This window comes from Thunnus thynnus, chromosome 16 (assembly GCF_963924715.1).
Source record: "Thunnus thynnus chromosome 16, fThuThy2.1, whole genome shotgun sequence".
NCBI classification, from domain to species: Eukaryota; Metazoa; Chordata; class Actinopteri; order Scombriformes; family Scombridae; genus Thunnus; species Thunnus thynnus.
Window position 1 is genome coordinate 16,823,125 of NC_089532.1, and position 24,862 is coordinate 16,847,986.

Genomic DNA, 24,862 nt, shown 5'->3' on the forward strand with positions numbered 1-24,862 from the left:
ACCAGCAAAGAGAGATAAGATAGAGACAAGGTTTGACAAATGGACGAACAGCGGGGGATTTGATTTTACTCACAGCATGTCTGTGGTGGATTATAGGAGTTGTCCTCTTAGTGGATCCTGGCTGGAGGAGTTATATATGATCTATCTGATGACCTAAATAAACAGAGGCTGTTTGTCTCTGCTCAGTGTTGAGAGAGGGAGAAAAAAAACGGGAGACTAGCGGGAAAGGGAGGGAGAGGCAGGCAACCGGGATAAAGTTACCTGTGCACAGGTGACCTCGTCGCCATGGGCAGTGGATTAGCTGATTGTTAGGTATCAGGTAACTCCTCCTGTAATATTGAAGAGGGTGAAAACAGCTTTGTTGGAGCCCTGAACAATATCCCATTCGCAGTAGGAGCCCATGGTCTATGGGTCTCACGGGGAGGGGGCCACAGAAAAACCCAAAAATCCACCTTTGTGTTGTGCCTATAAATTAAACAGGAAAGAAGCTCAATTGTTGCTTCAATAAAGGATATGTTGTACATTTTTCATGAGGACTACAGCATGACATTAAGAAAATTTTAATTTTACTGCTTGTTTTATGCGTGAAAATCAGGACATCCCCATGTCTAAATAGTAGTGGATCTTTTTGTCCACAATTTCAAACATGCAACGTAAAACATACTTGGGTGCGCAGTAAAAGCAGGGAACTCCCCCAGAACTCTGGCCTTATTAAAAACACTGGCCTCTGATCTTTCAGATGGTTTCAAAGCTGACATTTAATGCGGCACAGCAGACTGCGAGCCATATGTAACATGACCTGGGGAGCACGGTACTCCACTGCTCCACGTCCCACTAATGAGAGGGCAGGGGTCAGCGGGTACCAGCCTGCTCATACAGACCCACCAATACCGGCTGAGTAGCTCCTGCTCCTCAAGCCAGAAAGAAACTGAGGCTACTATCAGCTGCTAGCAAGTTGTGGAAAGAAGATGTTTATGTGAATTATAACAGGCAAACAGTTTTTCTTGAAATAACTGAGTTGTTGCTGGACAGAGTAGTGAAAAAGTGTGGAAAAGAGAAGATGCAACCATAATGATTCACCGGTTGGTTCTGGACTACAAGGATAGAAAATATAAGTCATATGTGTGTGTTTGTGTGTGTGTGTGTGTGTGTATGTGAGGGGGGATGCACACACACTACCACCCACACACTGAGAGAGAGAGAGAGAGAGACAGACAGAGAGAGAGAGAGAGAGGCAGCAGCTGGGAGGCAGCATCATGTCCACAGTGGTCAAACGGTATTTCCCAGAGAGAAAAACACCACTTTGTAACAGGAGCAGAGCAGATGAAGCCCGAGCAGTGGAGATCATGGACACATACACACACACACACACACACACACACCTGCTTCTCAACTGTCTGACTTCTAAAACTTTATCAACTCATCCTCACAGGAGTCACAGCATTGTGATGGCGCCCCCTCCCTGCCAGCAGGCACACATATGGGGAGCGCAGCACGTTGAAATCGCTCCTTTTGTTTGTTTACGTGTTTGTCCCGGCCGTCCGGTTTGTTTACCTATCTCAGCCCTGCAGCTAAAAAAGAACTAAAATAATAATTACCCCCCAACAACGTAAGTCTTCATCTATATGCCTGTGGCGTGTTTACCGAGCAGATCACTGTAAAAGCCGAGGCCGTAATTGCATATTTGTGGATGTGGCCCTCAGAGGAAATGCGTAATGATTTTGATGGAGGTGGTGGTGGAAAGGGGAGCGGGGGGGGGGTTCTAACTCCGGCGCACTTGTACCAGGTCTAATTTTCCAACATGACAGGAAACTCTGTTAAGCTGATAATTGCAGCTCCAATTTCATTTAACTCACTCATGTCAACAGTTGTGTTGTGTTTTGGAAGAAGGAGCTGCCTTTTTTAGAGCCTTTCACCTCACCGGAGAAACCGCTTTAAACTCTTAATTAAAGACACATTTAGGACACTTGAATTAACCAGAAAGTCTGAGTGGCGCTCTACTGATTAGATTAACTCATTTGCCAATTAATATGCAGCCTAAATTAGCTCGATGTTGGATGATATTCCTGTGGTTGGATTAAGTTTATTTCAGGAGTATTTTTTTTTTGGTGTGTGGCAACACTTTTAATAAAACTGACTTGACTTATAAATCAAGACAAATATGCTGTTTCTGTCTCTGTTGTTTTTATGTTTTTATTTATTTATTTTTTGTGAGGTTTTCTTTTTTCCTCTCGATGTCACCAAATCCATCCCCCCTCCCCTAAAAAACTCCAAGCTAAATCCTCTGAGGACTGCATCCGACATTTTTCACTTCATTTGAACAGTATAGACTTTGTTCCAGTCGATACAGCTGAAATATCACTTTGCATTTAGATTTTAGAGTGAAAAACATCTGTTTTCCGTTTCGGTTTTCCTCCATATTCTTTAAAATATAAACTCGCCGAATAGGAAACACGGTCTTTTTGATGATGACATTTTTATGAAGTGTTCTCTGGAGTTTTCACTTGAGCCCTTCTTTCTCTTATTTTCTGCCACTGGACTGCAGTGTCACTGTTTGTTTGTTTTTGTTTTTGATTTTTTTAATTTGCTATTGCTTCTATCATTAATTAACACGTTTTCACCACCGGATTTCTATCATGAAGTGGAATAATTTAACAGAGAAGGGATCACACACACACACTCCAGCTCGATTGGGCCTCGCATTAAACTACTATTGAGAAATAGCAAAATGTTTATTTCTCGGGGTGAACTTATCTGACTCATTGAGTTTTATTTTTTTCTTCCGGAAAAGCAGTGACTAAAACCTAGGACATCCATGATATGTAGCAACCCTGCATAGAGGTGAGTTATTGCGGTTTTGGAGGAGAAAAAAACTGTAACGAGAATCAGAAGGCTACTCTCTGCTCTCTGAAAGTCTCCTGAAAGGAGTAACGAGTGATAGCCTACCTAAGTATTGCATTACTTGTCGGGGGTATAAGGAGTCCATGCACGCAGCACTGGCCGTGGCAGAGGCGGAGAGTCCACATCTTGAAATAATCTCGCCCCCCGGGCTGCTCGGGTTAAAGGAGGAGGCGCGGCGCAATGTGGTAGAGATATTAGAGAAACCCGAGAGCCGCTCATCAGACAGCTCATTTACTGAAGCACTGAGGTTTTTACACAGCCTGAGAGCAGCTAGACCCGGAGCTTAAGTGGCCTGAGAGTCTGCATGTCCACTAAGGGTACATACACATCAAAACTGACATTACAGGAACTACTATTTAAGTCTTTTTCAGCAATATATCACAATTATTCTGGTTGAGTCTGTACTGAAAATGTAAATGAATAAAATAATGATGACTTATTATTGCAGAATACTAAAAAAATTTATGTATCATATTAAAGTTTCAGGTTTATTTTTCCTCTGCAGGCACGTTTTCAACAGTAAATGCACAATATTTATTAAATAAAACAATTTAAATGAACTCCAAAAGATGATATAGTTACTTCAGGTGTGTTTCTGCCAATCAGCTGATGAGATAAATATTAATTTCATCATGGTGAGATAAGATGGTTAGGTCCAGTCTAGTATCTGGCAAAGAGTGAAAAGAAATGAAAAGAAAAGTTGATGTTTTTTGGTTTCACACCTGATACAAGGAGCCAAAACTGAAACACTCGTCTTCACTAAATTGAAAAAAATATATATATCAGTAGGCTAAATGTATGCCTTCATGCCTTTATATTCAGATTTTTTGTATTTTGCGAACACCATTTCAAACGTGTGTGTTGGTAAAATCTGTCAGGTTGAATTTGTTAGGTTGAATTAAAAATATCAGATTTTCCAGTTTGTGGGTGTTCAGAGAAGATGATCTCTGTTTTTTCAGGTGTCTGTCGCCTCAAAAACAAAAGTTCAAAGCAAATCTTCGCAGTAGAAATCTTTTAGGAAAGAGGTCATCTTCTCAAAATGTTTTGGACGAATTTGTTTTAAAGTGAAATATTATTTTCCTACAGGCCAAATCTTGCATCTTAACGTATTGAAAGGGAATCCAGTTTCAGACTGTGGTGCAGATAAAGAAATGTGATCTATGGCTCAAACCAACAACTGCACCACCAAGAAGTGTCGCAGAGAACTCATTTACTAATGGATTGGTTTAGTGTTTCACCCCACAGAAAAAAAACACTGGAGCCAGTGCGGTGCCCGTCTAATCCTTGAAATATAAATGTAGGCTGTGAATTCAGAAGCAGCTCTTAAAAAGAAAAAAAGAAAAAAGCAACAACAACACATGGTTATGTTGAAAACGAGAATGAAAGAGCAAAGAAAATGAGATAAATATCCGTTTATATCATATTCATTTTCAACTCTAGGTGGTCTTTAATGGGTGGAGATTTCCAAGAAAAGTCTCATGAATAAATTAAATTGATAAATTGCAACTTGACGCCAAGGCCTGAATATATCTAAATTCAAATACGCCCTTGTTTTGACAGTTCACTGTATTTGAACCATGAAGATACTGAATTTGTGCGTTTGTGCTCCAAATCCTGAAGATATTTGTCAAAAAGTCTAGCAGCACAAACCATCTGGTATTTCATATTACTCTCTCTCTCTCTTTCTCTCTCTCTCTCACACACACACAAACACACACACACACACACACACACACACACACACACACACACACACACACACACACACACACACACACTTAAGTGGCTTATTTCCTACTGGTGGTCTATGGCCCATAACACGTTTGGCAGGTAGTATGGGTTTCTCATATAAAGACGTGCGTAATGGCACGCAAAGACCCAATTATCATAGGAACTTATTAAATTATATCACCTCATAAAATAAACGGCCTCCGTAATTAATAGACTATGAAAGGCGGGGATACAATTAAATGTTCAATCTGCATGTGATTAAGGCGGTGGGCGTCAACCATGATCAGCATAAATGGTCAATAAAAAGGTGGGTAAGGAAGACCTCCAGTGGATGAAACAACAGAGAGGTAACCAAAAAATCAATTAAGATTTAAAATGTTTATGTCTTTGTTTTTATTATAAAATCTTGTATCACTATGTATCCTGTTTTAAGTGTGTGTCTTAAAGATGTTTCAGCCTTTTGAAGTGGATAAACTTTCCCCCACAAATAAAAAGCTTTGTGTTTTTGTGGGTTTACTCTCCATTGGCCATGATTACTGATAACGTACGGAGATGCAGCGTGCGGTTTGTCCCACGTGGGAAATCCAAGCCTATTTGGTCATCATAGAAGATGTATATTCAGAACATGTTAATAAGCCTTTTTAAGAGGTCTGTAATAATTGATTAGTGTTTAGGTGCTGCTGTGCTCCCTCAGCTGAAGCGGGAGAGGGACTGTGGGGGCGGGAGGTGGGAGCGCTCCTATTTCAGCCCCTGACGCACTGCCTCTGGGGAGGAAACGGAGCTGCAAACTCAGTCCTGCTCTGCTGTACAGGGTGCAGGGCAGAGGGAGAGCCAATCACCGAAACGCACAGGCTCCCTTTAAGCCTGACATATCTCCAACAGGAACAAATTGTCCCAACAATCAACATCCCAATCTGCTGCGCGCATCAGGGGCTGGAGTGGAGTGGATAGCCTATAGGCCTGTGCTGCGCGGACGGGCTGCGCCGGATTGCATCGCGACAAGAAAACTTTAAAACACAGAAAAATAAACGACAGCTATCGCTTTGGATACCAACGTTTCGGGCGGAGGAGTGAGCTCGGACATCATGTCTATTTTACCGTCCTTCGGCTTTACGCAGGAGCAAGTGGCGTGCGTTTGCGAGGTGTTGCAGCAGGGAGGAAACCTGGAGAGGCTCGGCCGCTTCCTGTGGTCTCTACCCGCGTGTGATCACCTTCACAAGAACGAGAGCGTCCTCAAAGCCAAGGCGGTGGTGGCCTTTCATCGGGGGAACTTCAGAGAGCTCTATAAGATCCTGGAGAGCCACCAGTTTTCTCCGCACAACCACCCGAAGCTGCAGCAGCTCTGGCTGAAGGCGCACTACGTGGAGGCGGAGAAGCTGCGCGGCCGGCCGCTCGGAGCTGTAGGGAAGTACAGGGTGCGGAGGAAATTCCCGCTGCCCCGTACGATATGGGACGGCGAGGAGACCAGCTACTGCTTTAAGGAGAAGTCCAGGGGCGTCCTGAGAGAGTGGTACACGCATAACCCTTATCCGTCCCCGCGGGAAAAGAGAGAGCTGGCCGAGGCCACAGGACTGACCACCACGCAGGTCAGCAACTGGTTCAAAAACAGACGGCAGAGAGACAGAGCCGCAGAGGCGAAGGAGAGGTACGTTTCACTGACACAGCCTCGGCGCTGCTTGTCATTTCTGCTGGTGAAAGAAATGTACGTTTTTTTACATGTTTCAGGCGCAAATTAAGTTTCAATTTAGAAGGAGGAAAAAAAAAAGAGCTAAAATGTGGTTACAAACAACGAAAGTGTAAGAGAGTGCAGGAAGCAAGAGTCACAACTCTCTGATAATATTCATACCAGGCCAGAAGTGACAAAGCAGGAAAAGAAAGTGAATTGTATTTCTTACAGGGATCATTTTGTTGCGAGTATAAGTTTGAATTTGTTTCTTCATTTTGGATGTGTTTGGTCCCCAAAATCAGACATGTCTTGCTAACAGTGATGGTGGGTAAACAGTAGCGTGTTGTTGACAAATGATGGACTTTCCTCAGTCTGAGCCTCAATTATAACATAAACTACACAAAATCTCAAGTGAATAACATATCCTCTGAAATATAAATTATGTGTTTTTAATAATGATAGAAAAAATTAAAAAGCATGATGGTCACATTTTTGGAAAATTGTTTTTTTCTTGGATTAATTTGTGTCACATGGGAATAAAATAACTCACACATCATATAATGCTTATATTAGTCATCCAACATAAACTAAAATACATCCTCAAAATTGTACATTAAGATGAGTAGTAAACATATCTGATTCGTTTTTCTTCAGGGCCTGTTTCCATTATATTTTGTGCTGTTATTGTAAAATAATTATGGTTGCCTTGTTTACAATTTTTACACCTCTTTTTATCTCCAAAATGTTTCCTACAAGCCTCACATACATACTGATTTAATGCTCACCTCTAAAATATCCGTATTAATTCCTCCTGTTGTCATTTCCAGAGAGAACAGTGAAAACAACAACGCAGGCGGCAACAAACAGAACCAGCTGTCCCCGCTGGATGGAGGAAAGTCTCTCATGTCCAGCTCGGAGGACGAGTTTTCTCCACCTCAGAGCCCCGACCAGAACTCAGCGCTTTTGCTCCAGGGCAACATGAGCCACCCCGGGGCCTCCGCTTACTCCATGCCCGGCCTCGGGGCCCCACAGCCGGTGCACGGCATGCACGGACACCCGCATCAACTGCAGGACTCCTTGTTGGGACCTCTAACCTCCAGTCTTGTGGATTTGGGCTCTTAAAGAGGCTGCCAGATGATTATATTTTACAAAAACCGACAAAAAAAAAACAGAAGAGAAGAAGACTGATAAGTGTATCAGATTGAGTAGCCTACATGTATGAAATAACACTATAGTAGCCTACCTTATAATATAGACTGACTTGTCTGTCGTTAAATTTGGTTAGAACAAAACTCCTTTATGCGCTTATCCTGTCCTCCTCTGTCAGGAGGTTTTTTCTCATCTCCTGCACACGAAAACACACAAACAAGACCTTTCTGAAACTCTAAACTCAACGAAACACTTAACTGGACTGCCCATTTGCTTAATTTATGATATTTTGTTAAGATTTAAAAAATATAGTAACTTCCTGCAATGGAAACTAAGAGGTAACGTTTTCATTAGAGTCATGGTAATTAGTTTCCAATAAAACAAAAGTAATTCATTTGTCTCTGTGTTATTTGTGTATTTAGAGAGAAAAAAAATAAACTATAGCAGCTTTAAACCTGCACAGACCAAATGAAACGGGAAGATAATTATTGACAAATTACTATTAATTAACTGTGAATGAAAGGAAATCACATTATTAATTTTCCTATTACGAAATGTTGGTGTTTACCTTTTTTAATTACGTTTTTGCCTGCTGTTTATGCTTTAAAATATAGACAATAATCGTCTAGTCGTGTAGAAATCGCATGAAAAAAAAAATCTAACAAGCAATCAAGTCAACACTGGTTAAATATGCATCTCTATCAAAAATATTAGGAGTCGTTATGCAGTAAAGATTAAAGCCTGCTCTACTGGTTCATTTGGCTTTTAACAATCATAATGGTAATTCAAAACATATCATTCAAACAGTCATAAAAGGGAAATTCAGTTATACAAATGTGAGTCAACAGGACCAGCTGTCTGTCAGGAGGCTGCTGTGTACACAGGAACCAGCACTGGTTTCTTTTGAATATCCTGTCTGTTCTTTAATACATGTTTGGCTGAAGGAGAAAGAGTTTTTTTGTGTTTTTTTTTTTTTTCGTCATTTTTTAGCTGGAGTGCTGCGGATCATTGGCTTTTTTGTTGCCGTGTTTTCTTTGCTCTCTCCGAGAGTTTGCTCTGTCGGTTCCGGGCCATGGGAAAGAGCCACCACTCAACCTTTTACCAGCTCTGGATTTTTCTGACAAAAAAAATGGCAAACATCCCATATGAGAGAAAGAGAGAGAGAGGAAAAAAAGTTAAAGTTCCCTGCCTGATGAAAATATCAAATATACTGTAGATGCCTCGCAAAGCAAAACAAAACATGATATGGGCTTTAAACAGCAATAGACCATAGGTTAAAGACCTATAAAACACAATCAGAATATTAGCAGACCCTTCCACCCTTATATATAATAATGATAATAATAACAACAACAACTAGACTGAAAGACACTGCTGTACATCTGTTGTACATTTGGAGGACAGAATATCAGAATATGGTGGCCTGAGAGCAGGAATCTGGTGAGGACATTGTCCCCCACCCCCTACACTCTTTGGGCTCATGTCAGGCTAAATTGTTTTGAGCAGAGAGCACCGAGGATTTCCTGAGCATAATCTGAAACAGTCGCTGCTAGCATTACTGCCTGATTGCAAAGATTGCCGGGCTGCAGGGCTGCAGCAGCACCCGGCTTCAGTGGAGGGACCCTGAGGTACTCTGCATCCCAGAGGCCTCTCTCTCTCTCTCTCTCTCTGTCTCTCTCCCTCCCTCTGTGTTTCTTTCAACCCCTCAGGTCTACTAAAATCACCCACAGCTTCCCATATGACTGTGTTTGAGTGATATGTCTGTTTGGCTGTCCTCATCAGACCCTCCATCTAGTCAGTGTTTCTTCTCTCCTTTTTGACATTTTCAATCTAATCAGTGAGAATCAGTGTTGGAAGAAGTGTTCAGATTATTTTTTACAGGTAAAAGTAACAACATCACACTAGAGAAGAAAGTACTCCATTACACGTAAGAGTCCTGCATTGGAAATTTTACTCACCGAAGCAGCAAAATGTACCCAAAGTATCCAAATGTAAACGTTTTCATCATGCAGAATGGCCCCTATCAGTATTGTTTTGTTATTGCAGATGCACTGACATGTAGGCTACGCAGCATTTAAATGTTGTGGTTTGTCATGGGGAAGCAAATTTGAACTACTTTAAACACTGTTAGGCAGTTTAATATGTAAAAATGCATCATGTTTTATTAACTGTCTGTATGTTTTGTGTTAAATCTTAATCTGCAAAGTAACCACTTACTATAGATGTCAGATAAATGCAGTGGAGTAAAAAAAAAAAAAAGTACAATATTACCCCCAGAAATTTAGCAGAGTGTAAAGTAGCAAATGGAAATACTCGAGTAAAGTACCTCATAATAGTGCTTAAGTGCAGTACTTGTGTAAATGTACTTTCCACCATTGCAGAAGCTCTGATATATGGGTTTAATATCAAAAAACCAACAGAAAAATGTGATAAATGTACAGTATATTACAAAATGACTCCTGGCATAAAAGTTTTTTAATAAATTATATTATATTTATATTATTATTATATTTTTACTTTGCCCTAAAGCCTCTCCTGACACAGCTGTGACAATGTAGATTATATGACCAGTATGAGCAAACTAAAAGCATCAAGGGATGTTTTTCCAACAGAGCAGTTTGTGTTGTAACCCTCCATATTAATCCAAACTAATCTAATTTATTGAAAAGACAAAGACTACAATGGTATCACATGAGTACATTTCAATAAAATGCATAATATAATAGTCAACAACTCAAAGTATCCCACAGTATGTGGCCCTCAGCAGAGGTCAGCAGAGAGCAAATATTCACAAATTAACAAACAGGTGATCACAAAGCCACCAAAGTGACTCCTCATACCTGTTAATCTAATGACAGCATGTCCTGCACAGTAGAGACACAGCAAGGATTAAACAGGCTCTGTGCCACATGACAGAGGGAGACCATCAGAGTCACCTTCAGGATGTGCAAGAGACTAAAATCAATCCTGTACGGAAACTCTGACAGTGCTTTTAATCATGCTCGAATCCCTCGCTTCCGACAGCGAGAAAGTCTGCATTCATAAATCTATCTGCTGCATCAGCCTGTGTCAGTGTGTCTTTCTCATCACCCCGTGCGCAACAAGTGCAAGTGGGAGGCCTGCTGCTCCCATAGCCTATATATGACAAAAGCTTGGAGGTAACGTCAGCCCCCGAGTTCTCCCGTGTGCCAGTAACAACAGCTGCTGATGGCAAACAGAGTCCGAGTCATCAAAAGGGCATTTCATTTGTCATAGGCCTAAGTGGCAGTGGCTCTAAATCAACAGCAGGAAGGGCCCTGACGTGTGCAAATAAACATGGAGAGTAGCCCGCATGAGCCTGCGCCGTCCGCCAAAGCTGGGTTAATGTTTTCTCTGGCATCTACATCTCCTATAAAGACTAAAAAATCCAAAGCTGAGGGACTTTCGGTGAATTGCCTCTCCATGGTCTGGTGCCTGCAGGTAGCTTTACCCCACATGGGAGCCGGGTGTGAGACAGTTCCAGGTATCCATAACCACAGGCTGTGTGTGTGAGGGGTGTGTGTCGGGGAGGCTTCGGGGGGGGGAGGGAGGGAGGGAGGAGGAGAGAGGGGCAGGCGGGTGATGAGGGACAAAAGGATCTTTTCAGGTCTGCCTCAGAGGGGCGAGGGAGGGAGGGAGGGGGGAGGCGGTGGTGGTGGAGTGGGAGAAGGAGGGAAGGGGGGGAGGTAGAGAGATTTTCTTACCAATGATGCATGGATCTGACAATGTTCCTGCCTGGCCAGAGGCAGATGCAGGCCGTGTGTGTGTGTGTGTGTGTGTGTGTGTGTGTGTGTGTGTGTGTGTGTGTGTGTGTGTGTGTGCTCGCGCGCATATTCACGTGTACCAGACTTGAGAGTGAGGACATAAATCTGATTAAAGAAAAACTCACACAACATTTTCTAGATGGACGGCGGGCGTCTGTTGTATTTCTATGACATGAGACTATAGAGATCAGAGAGATCTGGGAAAAAAAGTTAATTATACTGATGTAGGAGCCAAACACCGCTTCCACTCACAAGAGTAGGAAGCCTTTTCGTCCGACAGGAAGCTCCTATGTGACAGAGCTGAAAGAAATATTTATCTCTTTCTCCCAGTCGGCTGAGTGATGCATGACCCAGAGTTCAGACAGGAGGAGGAGGAAACTCTGCAGATGATCCTAAACTATTAGGGTGTTAAATAGCATGTTGTGTGTCAAATGAAGGACAGCATCATATACATTACCTGATGAAAGGAGGAGGAGGAGGGGGGGGATTCTAATATACTACAAGAGGAGAAGACAGAGGACAAGATACGACGTGCGTGTAATGTCTACGAAAGAGGACTTGTATAAAAGAAATATGCCCAGGAGGCACAGGCTCATATAACAAACCCTTCCAGAGACAAAACCCAGCTCTGATTGCTGAGAATCAGATATCCATATATTTTTGGAGCTCGGAGAGAAAGGTGATAGTGGCATTAGTCTCATGTTTTTTGATCAGGAAAGTGACTTCAGTCTGGGATGTTTTTTTGGAACACTTTGGGGAGGACTTTATGGATTTTGTTGACGTTAGTTTCAGCCTTTTGAAGCCAAATTAAAACAGATGATCACACTGTTGACTGTAATTTGACTTTAAATATTTCTTCCTATGGGAAAAAGTGAACAAAGCGGGAGAGATTTTAAAGTAGGTGGCAGTAGAAGCTATAAATAGGAGTATTATTAGTTTATTATCATACTTGAGTGGAAATAAAAAGGTGTAAATATTCAATACAGGAGAAATTTAAGGTGAAGTTCTTTTAAAATGTTGGTTATTTATATTTTAGGAAAATGGTGATTGTTTAATCTCAATTTTGCAATCTTTAAAAAGCTTAGAGGATGCATTTCACACTAGAGAGTTTTCAATGTAAATGGAAGAAATGGACATCAGGAATAAAATAAAGCCAGTTTACTTTTTTTCATGGATGACTAAACATTTATTACAAATGGCTCCATGATTTTCAGGTAAGGGTGGCAACATTTTTAATCTCTAATGGATGTAGTGAAGTTCATCAGTAAAAACTAACTTAAAGGAAAAGTCTGATGTTATTATATTTTCCTTAATGTCAACAAATCCCATAAAAAAGACAAAACCAACAACACGTTTCTGTGGTCTCTCAGACTCAATCCCATTGGTTCCTATTGAAAATGTACATCTGTAAAAAATAAATAAATAAGGGTCACAAAAATATAGTTTAATTTAAATAAAAGCCTCAGTAACATCCTAAAATATCTGGGCACTGTTTGCAAACTTTACTCACACAGAGGTAAATAGTGTATTTGTTGGGGACTATTTTCGGCGGCGGATTAATAAACGCTAGCGAGCATGTATAGCACAGCAGCGGGAGTGTGTATGTGGGATTAACTCAAAATAAACTAATGAGGGAACATGTCATCCAGCACAACAGTGTGGCTCATAGTGGGATCAATTCATTGTTGTTTTGGTCTTTTCATAAGATTTGTTGACAATATGAAAAATATAGAATAATCCCCACATTTATCTTAAGTTTACTGACTTAAAACCATAACATACAACTTCACAAAAAAAGACACTAACTTATATTTACTCTTTCATCCTTAGACTAACATCTACTCTACTGTATCCAGAAACTTGGCTGTTACCATAGACAGAGTGAACATAAATCAGCCCTCATGGTTCTTCTAAAGAAGCCAGCCATGACCAGAGTCATAATGACTGGCTTTAATGTCATATTATAGGCATGATTTCTCAGTAAAATGAATAATTGATCATTCTGTAGACTGTTACCACTTTACTGCTTGTTGTTCTGCTTTTATATCCACCCTCTAGACAGATCCACTGGTCCAAACAGACGCATCACTGTTTCTGGCTCAAGGGGCTTTCTGAGAGGGGCCGGGGTGGCAGACACAACAAGAGGAACTGGTATAGGATATGGGATAATGAAATCTACCTCACACTCCCGAGGGGCATCACCTCACCAATCCTGGGGCTCACAAATAGCTCAAGTAACCGAGAACCCCCTACATGATCCACACACCCGCTGTGCCCCAAACCACACCACAGCCACCCTCCACCAGAACCCTGCAGCCATGTGCAGTTTGTACTTTATTTGTTTGCCGAGGTTTGGAGTGACAGCACCCCGAATCTGAGCTGCCAGAGCTGAGCTGCTCCCCCCCACCTCCCCCTCCCCCCTCGCCCTTCATCTCCGTACTGCAGAGCAGGCTAAAATACCCGTCTTGGTTCCACGCAGGAAAAAAAAAAAAAAAGAAAAACATTCAGGAAATGAAAGTTGTAACACGATCCTCTGTGTGCCAAACGTCTCCCTGAGCAGGGACAAAAGGCCCAGAGAAAAGCTGCTGGACCTATTTTAGCCTGCAGATGATAGAAGAACAGGGAGGGAGGTGAAGAGCAGTGGTGCAAAGTAAATAAGTACATTTACTCAAGTACAATTTGGAGGTATTTGTACTTTACTGGAGTATTTTCATTTGATGCTGCTTTATACATCCACTCAACTACATTTCAGAGGGAAATATTGTACTTTCTACTCCACTACATTTATCTGACAGCTTTAGTTACTTTCCCAGATGAAGATTTAATACACATTTTTTGGCTTTTGACGTCTTACAAAAATCAGTGTGTCGTCGGGGTCACATTTCAGATGTCTATGAGTTGTTAACAGCTCCACCAAATAGTGATTTTTTCCACTAAACTTCTGCCATGGTTTCATTTCAATAAATGTTCAAATGATCCAATACTTCACCAAAAATCAAAGATTAGAGAAAAAGCCCAAAAGTAAAAACAGATTTGTGTATCAGAACTTTTTTTTTCTTCTTCTTTCCTCCCCCATTAATCATCTCACGACCCCTCAGATTTATCTAGGGACCCTTTGGAGGGGCCGATCCTTAGGTTGGGAACCACTGGACTAAACTATATAACTGTATATAAAGCAGTTGAAACTAGCTCCACCTCCAGCAGCTACAACAGTAACATGCTGCTTATACACTGATGCTTCAGTATTAATAATCTAATGATGTCATATATGATAATATATCAGTCAGAGGGATGAAATGAGTTTCTTTTAATTTAATACTTAAACTACATTTTGCTGCTATACGTGTGTACTTTTGCTTAAGCAGGATTTTTACATGTAATTGAGTATTTTCACATTGCTGTATTGATACTTCTACTTAAGTAAAGGATCTGAATACTGGTAAAGGTAGAAGGGGAGATGCATACAGAATAGAAGGAGAAAAGATGAGGAATAAAATAAGCATGAGTGAGGAATTAGGAGTTATTAAAATGCACAGACAGTGAAGGAGTGGAGGAGGAGGGGGAGGAGGAGGTAAGAGAGCTGCTGCGATGAACTCTTCTGTGCAGAAACCGGAGTGCTCCTGCAGCCCTCTGCGCTAGAGAGCCCCACATCCCACAGATATGCATGCACCAAGCAAAATAAACTTCCCATTCCGGCCCTGCAGTATGTTTTCCGACGGGCCTCTCCTGAGAGAAAGCCTTCATGACTCCTCATCCAGCGCTCACGGTCCAGTCGAGTGTATCCAAGATGGGGGCAGAGAAAGTCTTTAGATGTTCAACAACCAAGACAAGAAAATGGGGAGGGGGGGGAATCAAACTTGCTTTCCACACCACCCACATAGGCTATTTATGAATGATGCAGTAATAGAGAGAAAAAGAGTCAGGGAATTATGCTGTTTGGTGAGAGCATTTTCCTCCCTCTCACCACTCGTGTGCCATGGCTGATCACCATGGTCATCCTGGCAGAGGGAGGGGGGGTTGTGGGGGGGGAATGCTCCACTGGTCCTATCACTGCTGACTGGTGCATTTGCGGCATGGTGTCAGCGGCCAGTGGTAATTACCAGGCTCTCTCTGAGTTACCGCTACACCAACGTGCCACCGGCTCTGGAATGCCAGCTAAGCTCTGTTATTAGGCACAGAGCTGCCACTGGACAGTAGGCGCTACTTCAGCAGACGCAGTGTCTATCTATCTACTGTATCTGTGAATGCATCACAAGCCTGTCTATTCACATAACCTGAATGCATATCTTACTACGTATAAAGTACAGGCTGCAGGGGGCTAAATTAGTAGGATCTTTGTCATAAGTGGGGAAACATGTTTATCAGCTATGGTTGTGCACAAAGAAGGTTGTTTTTTTCACTCCACCAATATAATTGAAATGTCTCAAATAAAGCTGTATTCAGAGCAGCTGGGAAACATTTATGTAAATCTGCTCACACATCAAAGATGAAGCTCTCTCATCATGTCTTGTAGAGAAGATTTAACAGTCAGCACAATCAAAAAGACACCATTGTTTTTGTTGTTGATTTTACTGGAATATTTAACAAGATATTTCATGTTTACAATGGAACATCTGCGCAAGTTTTAAATAATTATGCAAACACATTAGTCTGGAGATACAAACCCCCGAAAAAGTAATGATTGAGCAATGTAACTGGTTGAGACATTATTAATTAATTCCAACATGTAATCATCAAGTGAGAATAACTATTCCGTAAACACTTTGTAGTTCTTTTTTCTCACACAGTGTGTTCATTTTGTGTTGCTTTCATAAAGAATTCAAATGTTTTAGCAGAAATCTTAACTAGACATAAGATGCAAATCATTAGATTGTAGTTGGAGTCATTTGACTTTTACAGAAACAGAAGCTTTCAATGAAGTAATTAATTCACTTGCATTTGTTTTTATTAGTAATGATAAGCTTTTTTGCAGCCTGTTATGAAAAAGTAAATACGTATCCTGATTATCACCTCTCTGTTTTAAATCAGTGCTGGACATAATCACAGCCAACTTGTTCTTTTCTACAAACAAACTCCTTCCTTTCTGACCTGTTTGTGGATGTTATCGAGCTCTTGGACTGTTACAGAGTTGGAGCTGAAAACTATAACTGATGATGTTTTTTTCACTCATCTGTACAACATTTGCACAAAGCATTTACTGCAAGGAGGCAGATTCGAACCAAAAACTGGGATGAATAAGATATGACGATGTTGTTATGAGTTTCTCATAGAAAAGCTGTGTTGTATACTTAATCTTGTATATAGTTCTAAGACTCATAAACAGTTACAATAAAAGACAAACAAGGCTGCTTGAGAGCTTCTTGAAAATAATAATAATTATTCAATTCTACAATAAATAAATACGCAGGATAAAAACAAACCGATGAAAAAACAAATAGTTTCGACTCCTTGTTGAATCCTTCATAATGTTATTTTAAATGATAAAAATGGGAGACAGACATTTAAGAAGAAGTGCAGTAATATTGTGATGATGCACTATAGATAATACATGTATGGGGTAATAATTAAACAGGTATTGTGACATTCAGAGGTGACTACAGTACAAATTTACAGTAAGTCACAGGCTGGAACTCAGAGAAGGAAACAAAGTATCTTATTATTGAACAGGAGTTGTTGGGACTTGAAGATATCAACTCATTTCACTGCACTCCAGCTACAATTTCAACTCTCTGAAGCTTCAAGAGATTCACCTGAAGGGCAGGCGGGAGTCTCTGCTTCCTTCTCTGTGTCTCAGAGTTTGGCAGGTTTATAACCGTGACCCGAGAGCATGACTGAGAAAGGCTCAAGGTGCTGAACTTAAACTTGGCGACAGCTGCAGAAACTAGAGACCAGAGAGTTTAAATATAGACCCTTAAAAATCCCAACTGGTGCCCTTGCCCTGCCTCAACACTTTCTTACACATGTACGTTCACACCCTGCACTGAGTAATGCTGTACTCTCATTTACACTCAGGTCCAAACTTACTTGTAGTGTACCTGGAGTTTGTTTGTATACACGGAAGGTCAAACGCTATATTTAAACAGCTTTTCTCACAGTTGTTATTCTTACTCTGTGTTGACCAATCTCTCATTAAGTGGAGCCTAAATGGAAGCCTGAATTTTAAGTTTAAAAAACACCAGGTTAGAGTTGTAGACATGTATACTACGTCCTTTCTGTGGAACTTTTTTTTTTTTTTCTTTTTAAATAAAATCAGTCATTAAAGATTTTGCTCACTCTGTAAGGCTTCTGTTGTAAATGTTTTTTATGTACTTGTACAATAAAACAGAAGAGAAGTCCATTTCCTCTCTATCATAGGTCTTGTGCACCATCTTGTGGCCAAACAGTAGTACTACAATTACAGACTCATGACACACTGATACAATGGAAGACTGTGAATGGTCTTTTTTTCTTCTTCAAATAAACAAATAACAACTGGGTAAAACAGCATAGTTTTCATAAATACATAAGCATGGCTTAGGTAGACAAAGTATAGTGTATCTACTATTTTATTAACAATCTTCTACAGATGTGTCTTACAGCTCTGCATGGCTTATGTGTTGTGTGTGATATTATCTTTTTTACTAACGTGTAACTAGATCTTTTAACACTTTTATCAAGATTAACATTATGATAATCATATTTTATTTAGGTCTTACTGCTTATTTTTGCTCTGCATGCCAACATGTGTCATAAAATGGTTATAATCAGTACTGCTTGGTTGTATTTCGTTGTCTTTCTTTGCATGACTACATTTACCAAATAGTGGATATTGTTGCTGTATTGTTGTTTCTGTTGCTCTGCATGGTCTGTGCACCGTCTTGAGAATGATTATTTTGCTGCTGTTGTCTTTAAGGCATCTTTGTTGTCTTCTGTTTGTAAGTTTTCACTCGTTCACTTCATTGGTTTCAGAACATCTCGCCAAAGGACTGTAGCTGAAAGTTAGCCAGCTGGCTAACACTGGCACATTTACGGAAATGTTAATTAATGTGCATTGTCATAACACATAAATAAATGAAATCAAATGAAAAAGTGTGAGTTAAATGGCTTAGCTGTGTAAGAAAGGTGGATAGTGACAAATACAATAAAAACAAGCATGACATGTTTCTGGGGTTTCTTGTAAAAGGAAAAAAAAAAAAAATCAGTAGGAATTTTCTGAGAAAATTTTGCACACAAGTGACCCTTATATACAGCCACACATTGGAAAGAGAAAATACCTCACAAATAGTGAACTTTTTCATTTTCAGGTTAGAAAAACTGCTTTTTTGTTGTGTGTTACCGTAATTACCTGGTTCATGGCCACATCTATTGTTTGGCGTAGACCCATATAAACAATGGGACTCTATATGTAGCTGCAGTGTTCTAGTTCAGGAGAAACATATTTGGATGTTGAATGAAAGATGCCCAGAACAAAGCAAATTATTAAAAACAACAATAAGCACCAATATCGGGATAAAATACAGTAAGGCTTATTTAGCGAATCTCTTTCCTTGGTCGCTGTCTCCATCTAGTGGTCAAAAACTGTACTTCAATAACTGACCTGAGAGATTCACGGCTTTCATTCGTTGTCTTAGCATGTTCAGGTTATAATTAACATGAGGAAAGAGATAAAACAGATATGTAAATAAGCACTCACCCTGATCTTCATGTCATCTGTAAATAACAAAGCAGTGAGTGCAGTTTCATGTTAGACTATAGTTTACTGACAATCTGTTTTTGTGAGACTTTATATTTTTATGTTACTTGGAAGAACACATTGCAGACATGTTTTTCTCCACTGCCTTTATCTGATGGCTGAAAACTGCTAACGTATCATAGAGCTGCTGAACTGTGTGTCAAATCAGTAAACTGTTGTGGCAACATCTGTACAGGCTGGATTACCAACCAGACAAAATAGGCAACTGCCCTGCAGGGCAGCCCCAAAGGCTCCAGGTTAGCTGTGTGGCAATTAGTTTGTGGTAATTTGATTATTTGCAAATGTACATAGCAATATGCACCACTAACCACTACTACCAGCTGAACTGGTAAAGTGGCTCTTAATCTAATCTTTAGGGCCTGTCTTGTAGAGCGGCCCTGTGTCAAATTTGACTTATCATGAGTCTTTTTCACAGCAGACATTTTGATTTGTCACAGTAGGAAAAGCACAGGTGTTACTAAAAACATTAACCTTGAATCTGTTTTATTCAAGTGTCTTGTTAAGCTATGACAATGTGACAGTGAGGCTGTACTCACAATACCAGGACCCTGAAACTGAAGCAGTTAAATGGAAATTCAGCCATCAGCAATTTCATGATTTACACCTGTGTTTTTCTTACAGTGTACATGTCAAAATATCTTCTGTAAAAATGCAGATACCTTTAATATTTCAGTTGATATTAAGTCGACACAGTGCATATTTTCAAATACATTTGTGTGCAGTTAAACAATGATAAACTAACTTGGGGACAGAGGTGGGGGAGATGAACAAGGGCCCAGCAGCTCGTTTTTGTCAGTGGGTTAATCCTTAAAATACATACACTTAAAATACAGTTTCTTAACAATAATAATAATAATGATAAAAGAGACAATAGTTTTTATTGCAGAACATTTTCCAAGATACTGAAAGTCCTGTTGTATGAAAAAACACCAATATATAACAGTTCTTAAAAAACACAAACTCTTTTTCATGGAAGAAAAGCACAAGTGTAAATAATAAAATGAATGATGGCTGACTTCCATTCAGCTGCTTCAGTTTCAGGATCCTATTATTGTGCATGCTGCCTCACTGTCAAACTATCGTTGCATTTTACTGCTACTGAGCATCTATGATATAAAATACAATTTTGAAAGAGTCCTGCTGCTTTCGGTGGAATATTTTCAGTTTTATATTACAGTTAGTAATATAAGAAATTTACTTTACTGCTCTGAGACTCACCGCCCTCCATCCATCTGTTCTCTGTCGATATTTCTCTCCCCACATTACACCCCGACTGGACAGAGAACGTGTTTTCTGGTCATATTTTCCTTTCATATTTGTTAACAAAGGCCACTTACAGCTATAATAACTGTTTGACTCAGGGAACAATCAGCGGAGGATCCTGGCTGGCATTAGTCCGCTTTGTGTGAGCGGAGCAGCCTGATGATATGAGCATTGACTGACTTCACCGCGCTCACACCGGCCACATAATTGCCTCACATTGTCTGCATTGTATCTGCTAACAAACAGCGAATTTGTGAGCAGAGCAGACGGGCCAAGGTGGAGATGTATTGATTGAATAATTGATCCGCCTGCCGAAACACAAGAAGCACGACTCGGAGCCTGAGCAGATGATTTAAAGCAGAACTAAAGGGGAGAATTAAAGTTAGAGAACTCTCCTGAAGTTAAAACCTGTAAGAATATGAAACTAGCGGGTGAATATGATCGATGAGTATGTGGGATTTCCTTAAAGCTGAAGCAGTTGTGAACCTACTTTATATAAGAAATTGAATTATATGTGAGACCCAGTTGGATCAAATCAAGAGAGAGAACAACATTATAGAGAATCACTGCGGTGGTAATTCAAGAAATAGTGATTTTGTGAATCATTTGTTAATAGCATGCACTTCCAAAATGACTTAAAAAATACACTATATGATCTAAACTAATAAAGGGATACAAGGAAATCTTAATACAACAGCTTATTGAAGGCCCTTTCTGGTTTCAATATGTCAATAACCAGAATAACAAAACATAAGGGTCGAAAAAACAAATAGTTGCAGGTTGTTGTGGAAAAACTGGACTGGCCTCAACCCCATCCAACAGCTTTGGGATGAACTGGATCGAGCCGGGCCTCAAAACCCAACATCCGTGGACAAATCCCTGCAGCCAGGATCCACAAGCACGTGGCTTTGGATGTCCAGTCATACCTCTACTATATGGGGGTAATAATCTGGTGTCCATATACTTTTGGCCACGTATGATAGTCTGCTATATTTTAGGCTTGACTATGCGTTTTTGAAATGGTTATGTGATCTTCATACAGGTCGTTGAACTGAATCAATCCACAGAGAAAATGGGGCAAAATAACTTAAAATCTATCGGAGTTTAGTTTTTACATGAGAACAGTGAAGGCACCTGTTGATACACAGTTCAGTAGACGACATTGTTCACAGTCAAAGAACCACACATAGTTTGTTTCTATAAAAAAAACTGATCTGATAAAACATAAACCAGATTATTGATGACTTGGTGGAGACTAAATTGTTTGTGCCTCTGTCCGTGGTGCTGAAACACTTCACTGTTGATCCGGAGGCTGAATGGATCTATTCGTACAGATCAGAGGAGAAATGAACCCGAGTTTAACTTCTATGGAAAATAGCTGACTAAATCCAAATTTTTACTGAAGCCAAACCATGTATTATGTCAAAGTCCATCTTTAAATCAGAGGACACTATGGCCACTATGATCGTTTCAGAGAATTTGAGGATTTAAATGTCTTGAGGAGGAATTCATATTCTATCCTAATTACACAGAAATCACACATTGTGGGGTTTTTAAGGCTGATTCAGATATTCTCTTGAGTCAATATCTTTAAATGTGACTGTTTCAGGCAGAACATTTCAGTTAAGTTAAAGTAAAGTGAAATATTGTTTAGAGTTAGACCGTATTGTGGGAAGATTAAAAAAATGTACAGAAAGTATAACTTAACAATTTAATGAAAAAGGCGAAGTGAAAACCCTAATTTATAGAGTTTTAGTTTTGTTTTATAATGCATGTACTTATGTTTGTGCATATACTGTGTATATGTATGTATGTAATATTATTTTACTTACTATTGATTTACATTATCAAATAAAATTATTGTATTATTACTATCATCATTATTATTATTATTTCATTTTTAAGGACTAAAGGAGGAGTAGCTGTTGTGCTGTAACAGTCAATAGAGACCCAAATCAATACATAATTGGAGTTTGTGGTGCAAAACACCAAAAACTCAAATTATTAGCTATAGTTCTATGAATCCAATTAAGCTGTGTGTTGTTTTGTTTTGTTTTTTTTGTTTTTTTTTTGTTTTGGTCTTCTATAGTCTAGAGCACCAGTGAGCTCTTCACAAGCAGCTGAGACAATGGGACAAACCTTACAATCTATGAATCTGTCAACAAAGTCATATCAAGTCTATCGTTTAATTCTCAATATGTTTGGTGAAAGTTTCGTCTAGTCCAATGGAAAAATATGGGGAGTATAATATCCTACATTTAATATACAACTTTATCTTATTTGTTCTGGATTGAAATAGTTTGAAAGCCTAGCAGGTGCTGTATAAACTTGTGGGGTCGCTCATATTCTGTGAGTTATGTGAGAAATCACCACCAGGGGTCGTCACTAACACGTATTTTTTTCCCATTTTCAGCTCAACATGATGGCGACACTGTGAAAGCAGCTACACACCAGAAATGAGATAGTTTTAGGGTTTTTTTTGAAAGGAAAAACTCTCTGATGGAGGGGAAAACATCGGCCAGGTTACAATAAGGTGGCGAGGTACACACACAAAAGCCTCAAAATAGTTATCCAAGGTTGGGAAACACTGGCGGGGGTTGCATATTTTTGATATATAGTACATTCAGGGACTTTTGCACAATGAACTGATACAGAAAAGAAACTGCTGATTTCTTTGGGTCCTCGGAACAAAATATTTTGATGGCGAAATTTGAAAAAAAAAAAAGATAACTCAGTGAGTTGTGGTTTAACCTTGTAGCCAAACAACAAGCAATGGTGGTTTGGAGAAAAAAAAAGAAAAGTTGTTGGAGTGCGGACAAGATGGAAAGTGGTCTGCTTGAAAAACGAGCAGAGCGGAGGACAAAAGCCCTGCTGAAAAGGACAAGTTTCCCCTGCTGAGTGACCTCCATCACTTCAGGAGGCGTGTAGAGAGGGAAAATGTGACAGCCCGACTGACATGTAACAAAATGTCACTTTGTGTCAAGAAACATGTCTAAGACAATAAATAAGGGAAAGAATTTTCCTATTATTATTGTTATTAGTAATATTATTATTGTTAGTAGTAGTAATGGTAGTGTTATGATGATGATGACGATGATGATGATGATGATTAAATGCAGCCGTATTTCCATGATCACATAGTATAAAATAGTATAAAAACAACATAAAATAAACAACAACATACAGAAAAATATGATTTTACTGTAGATTTGCTCCATAGTGGAGATTATCAAGAGAAGGTGCGTGTCTGCGGTTCTTTCAGGTAAAGTACTGGTGCGTTTATCAAAACTGTCGCTTTGACATTAGTCATCATGAAGGTGTTTAACACGCCTGACAGCCTGCAGGTGCTGATTTAGTTCATCAGTAGAAATAGTTCTGCGTGCAACACTTTTTTTTGCCGGAGTGAATCTGTCATGATGCCATTAGATTTTTTTTTTCCCTGGCAGATATAAAACAAGCAAGAGTTCAAGATGAAGCAGCTTCTCCAAGCAGAGGATCCTTAAAGCTGGGGGGGCCTTTAAGTTTGTGTCCTCTCGATCAAAACGACATCGCGTCTTAAATCGGTGGAAAATAGTGAATTCGTGACACAACAGGATTGATTGGAGTTCTTGCAAAAACAACCTGGTACCGAACATCAACAGACTACAGAGAGTTGACACCTCAAAGTGTTCATCTCACTCAGTTTGAGGAAAAATCTGAACACTATTCAGCTCATCAGGAGGCTCGTTTTTTTCTGCGTCTGTTAATGTGACTGAAAGAAGCAGCGATTCAAACGTTTTTGCGTCCAGTCACAGTTTGATACAGCGACTCGAGACAACTGGACCATTTCTACAGCATCTCCTATCTGTTTTTCTTCTATCTGTAGAATATTGTAGATATTATATCACATTACTACATTTTAAATTCCTCTGGCAAGAGGAGTCTGCATGTAGGACCCCTCGCTGTTTGAACACTTTCCAGGACAACAATATAACTATGCACCAACACTAGATGTTACTCGTTTTATTGTTATTATGTGATTTTTAATTTAATATTAATCATTTTAATTTAACCTTTTTTTCCAATTCTTCTTCTTTTTTTGATTTCATAGAGCTGCACCAAAGCAATTTCTTTAAAATGTTGGCAATGCAATACAATTATTATTATTACTATAATTATAGGTTAATAACACATAATAGCAGTCTAGTAAATATTGTGTGATCAATAAAGCATGGAATACAGTATTTAACTAGTCTGAGGCATTATCATGAAAAACGCATAGGCCTATAATATATATAATGAGATGCAGGCCATACAGAAGTTACGCACACAGCTCCCCGGGCTGTAATGTGTGCTGACAAACTATACTGTGCATCAGAGTGTGTGCGCACTGAACAATTTTGACAGATTAAATCACAATAAAGACGCATAGTCAAGACTGCAGTCTGCCCTTCAACACACATCACAAGCAAGGCTGAAAGAGTCCCTACTTATGCAAGTTAACAGTACTTATCTAACAGGCCCTTAACTTGTCTAAATACTCCACTGAAATACCTGGAAAACTTCTGCACTCCACCCCAGACAAGCAGAAGATCAAATGTTTCCTTTACAAGATAAGAAATAAAACCTATTAAACATATAAAATAATGTATGAAATTA

General features: G+C 39.7%; 1 protein-coding gene across 1 annotated transcript; it reads left to right on the plus strand.

Annotated features, from left to right (window-relative positions):
* The first annotated feature begins 5,359 nt into the window (after window positions 1-5,359).
* LOC137199742 (homeobox protein six1b) lies at window positions 5,360-7,841 on the plus strand. The gene is made up of 2 exons (XM_067614247.1): window positions 5,360-6,277; window positions 7,126-7,841. Exons 1-2 carry the CDS (start codon window positions 5,718-5,720, stop codon window positions 7,418-7,420), a joined length of 855 nt encoding a protein of 284 aa, XP_067470348.1. The 5' UTR covers window positions 5,360-5,717; the 3' UTR covers window positions 7,421-7,841.
* Window positions 7,842-24,862: the final 17,021 nt, after the last annotated feature.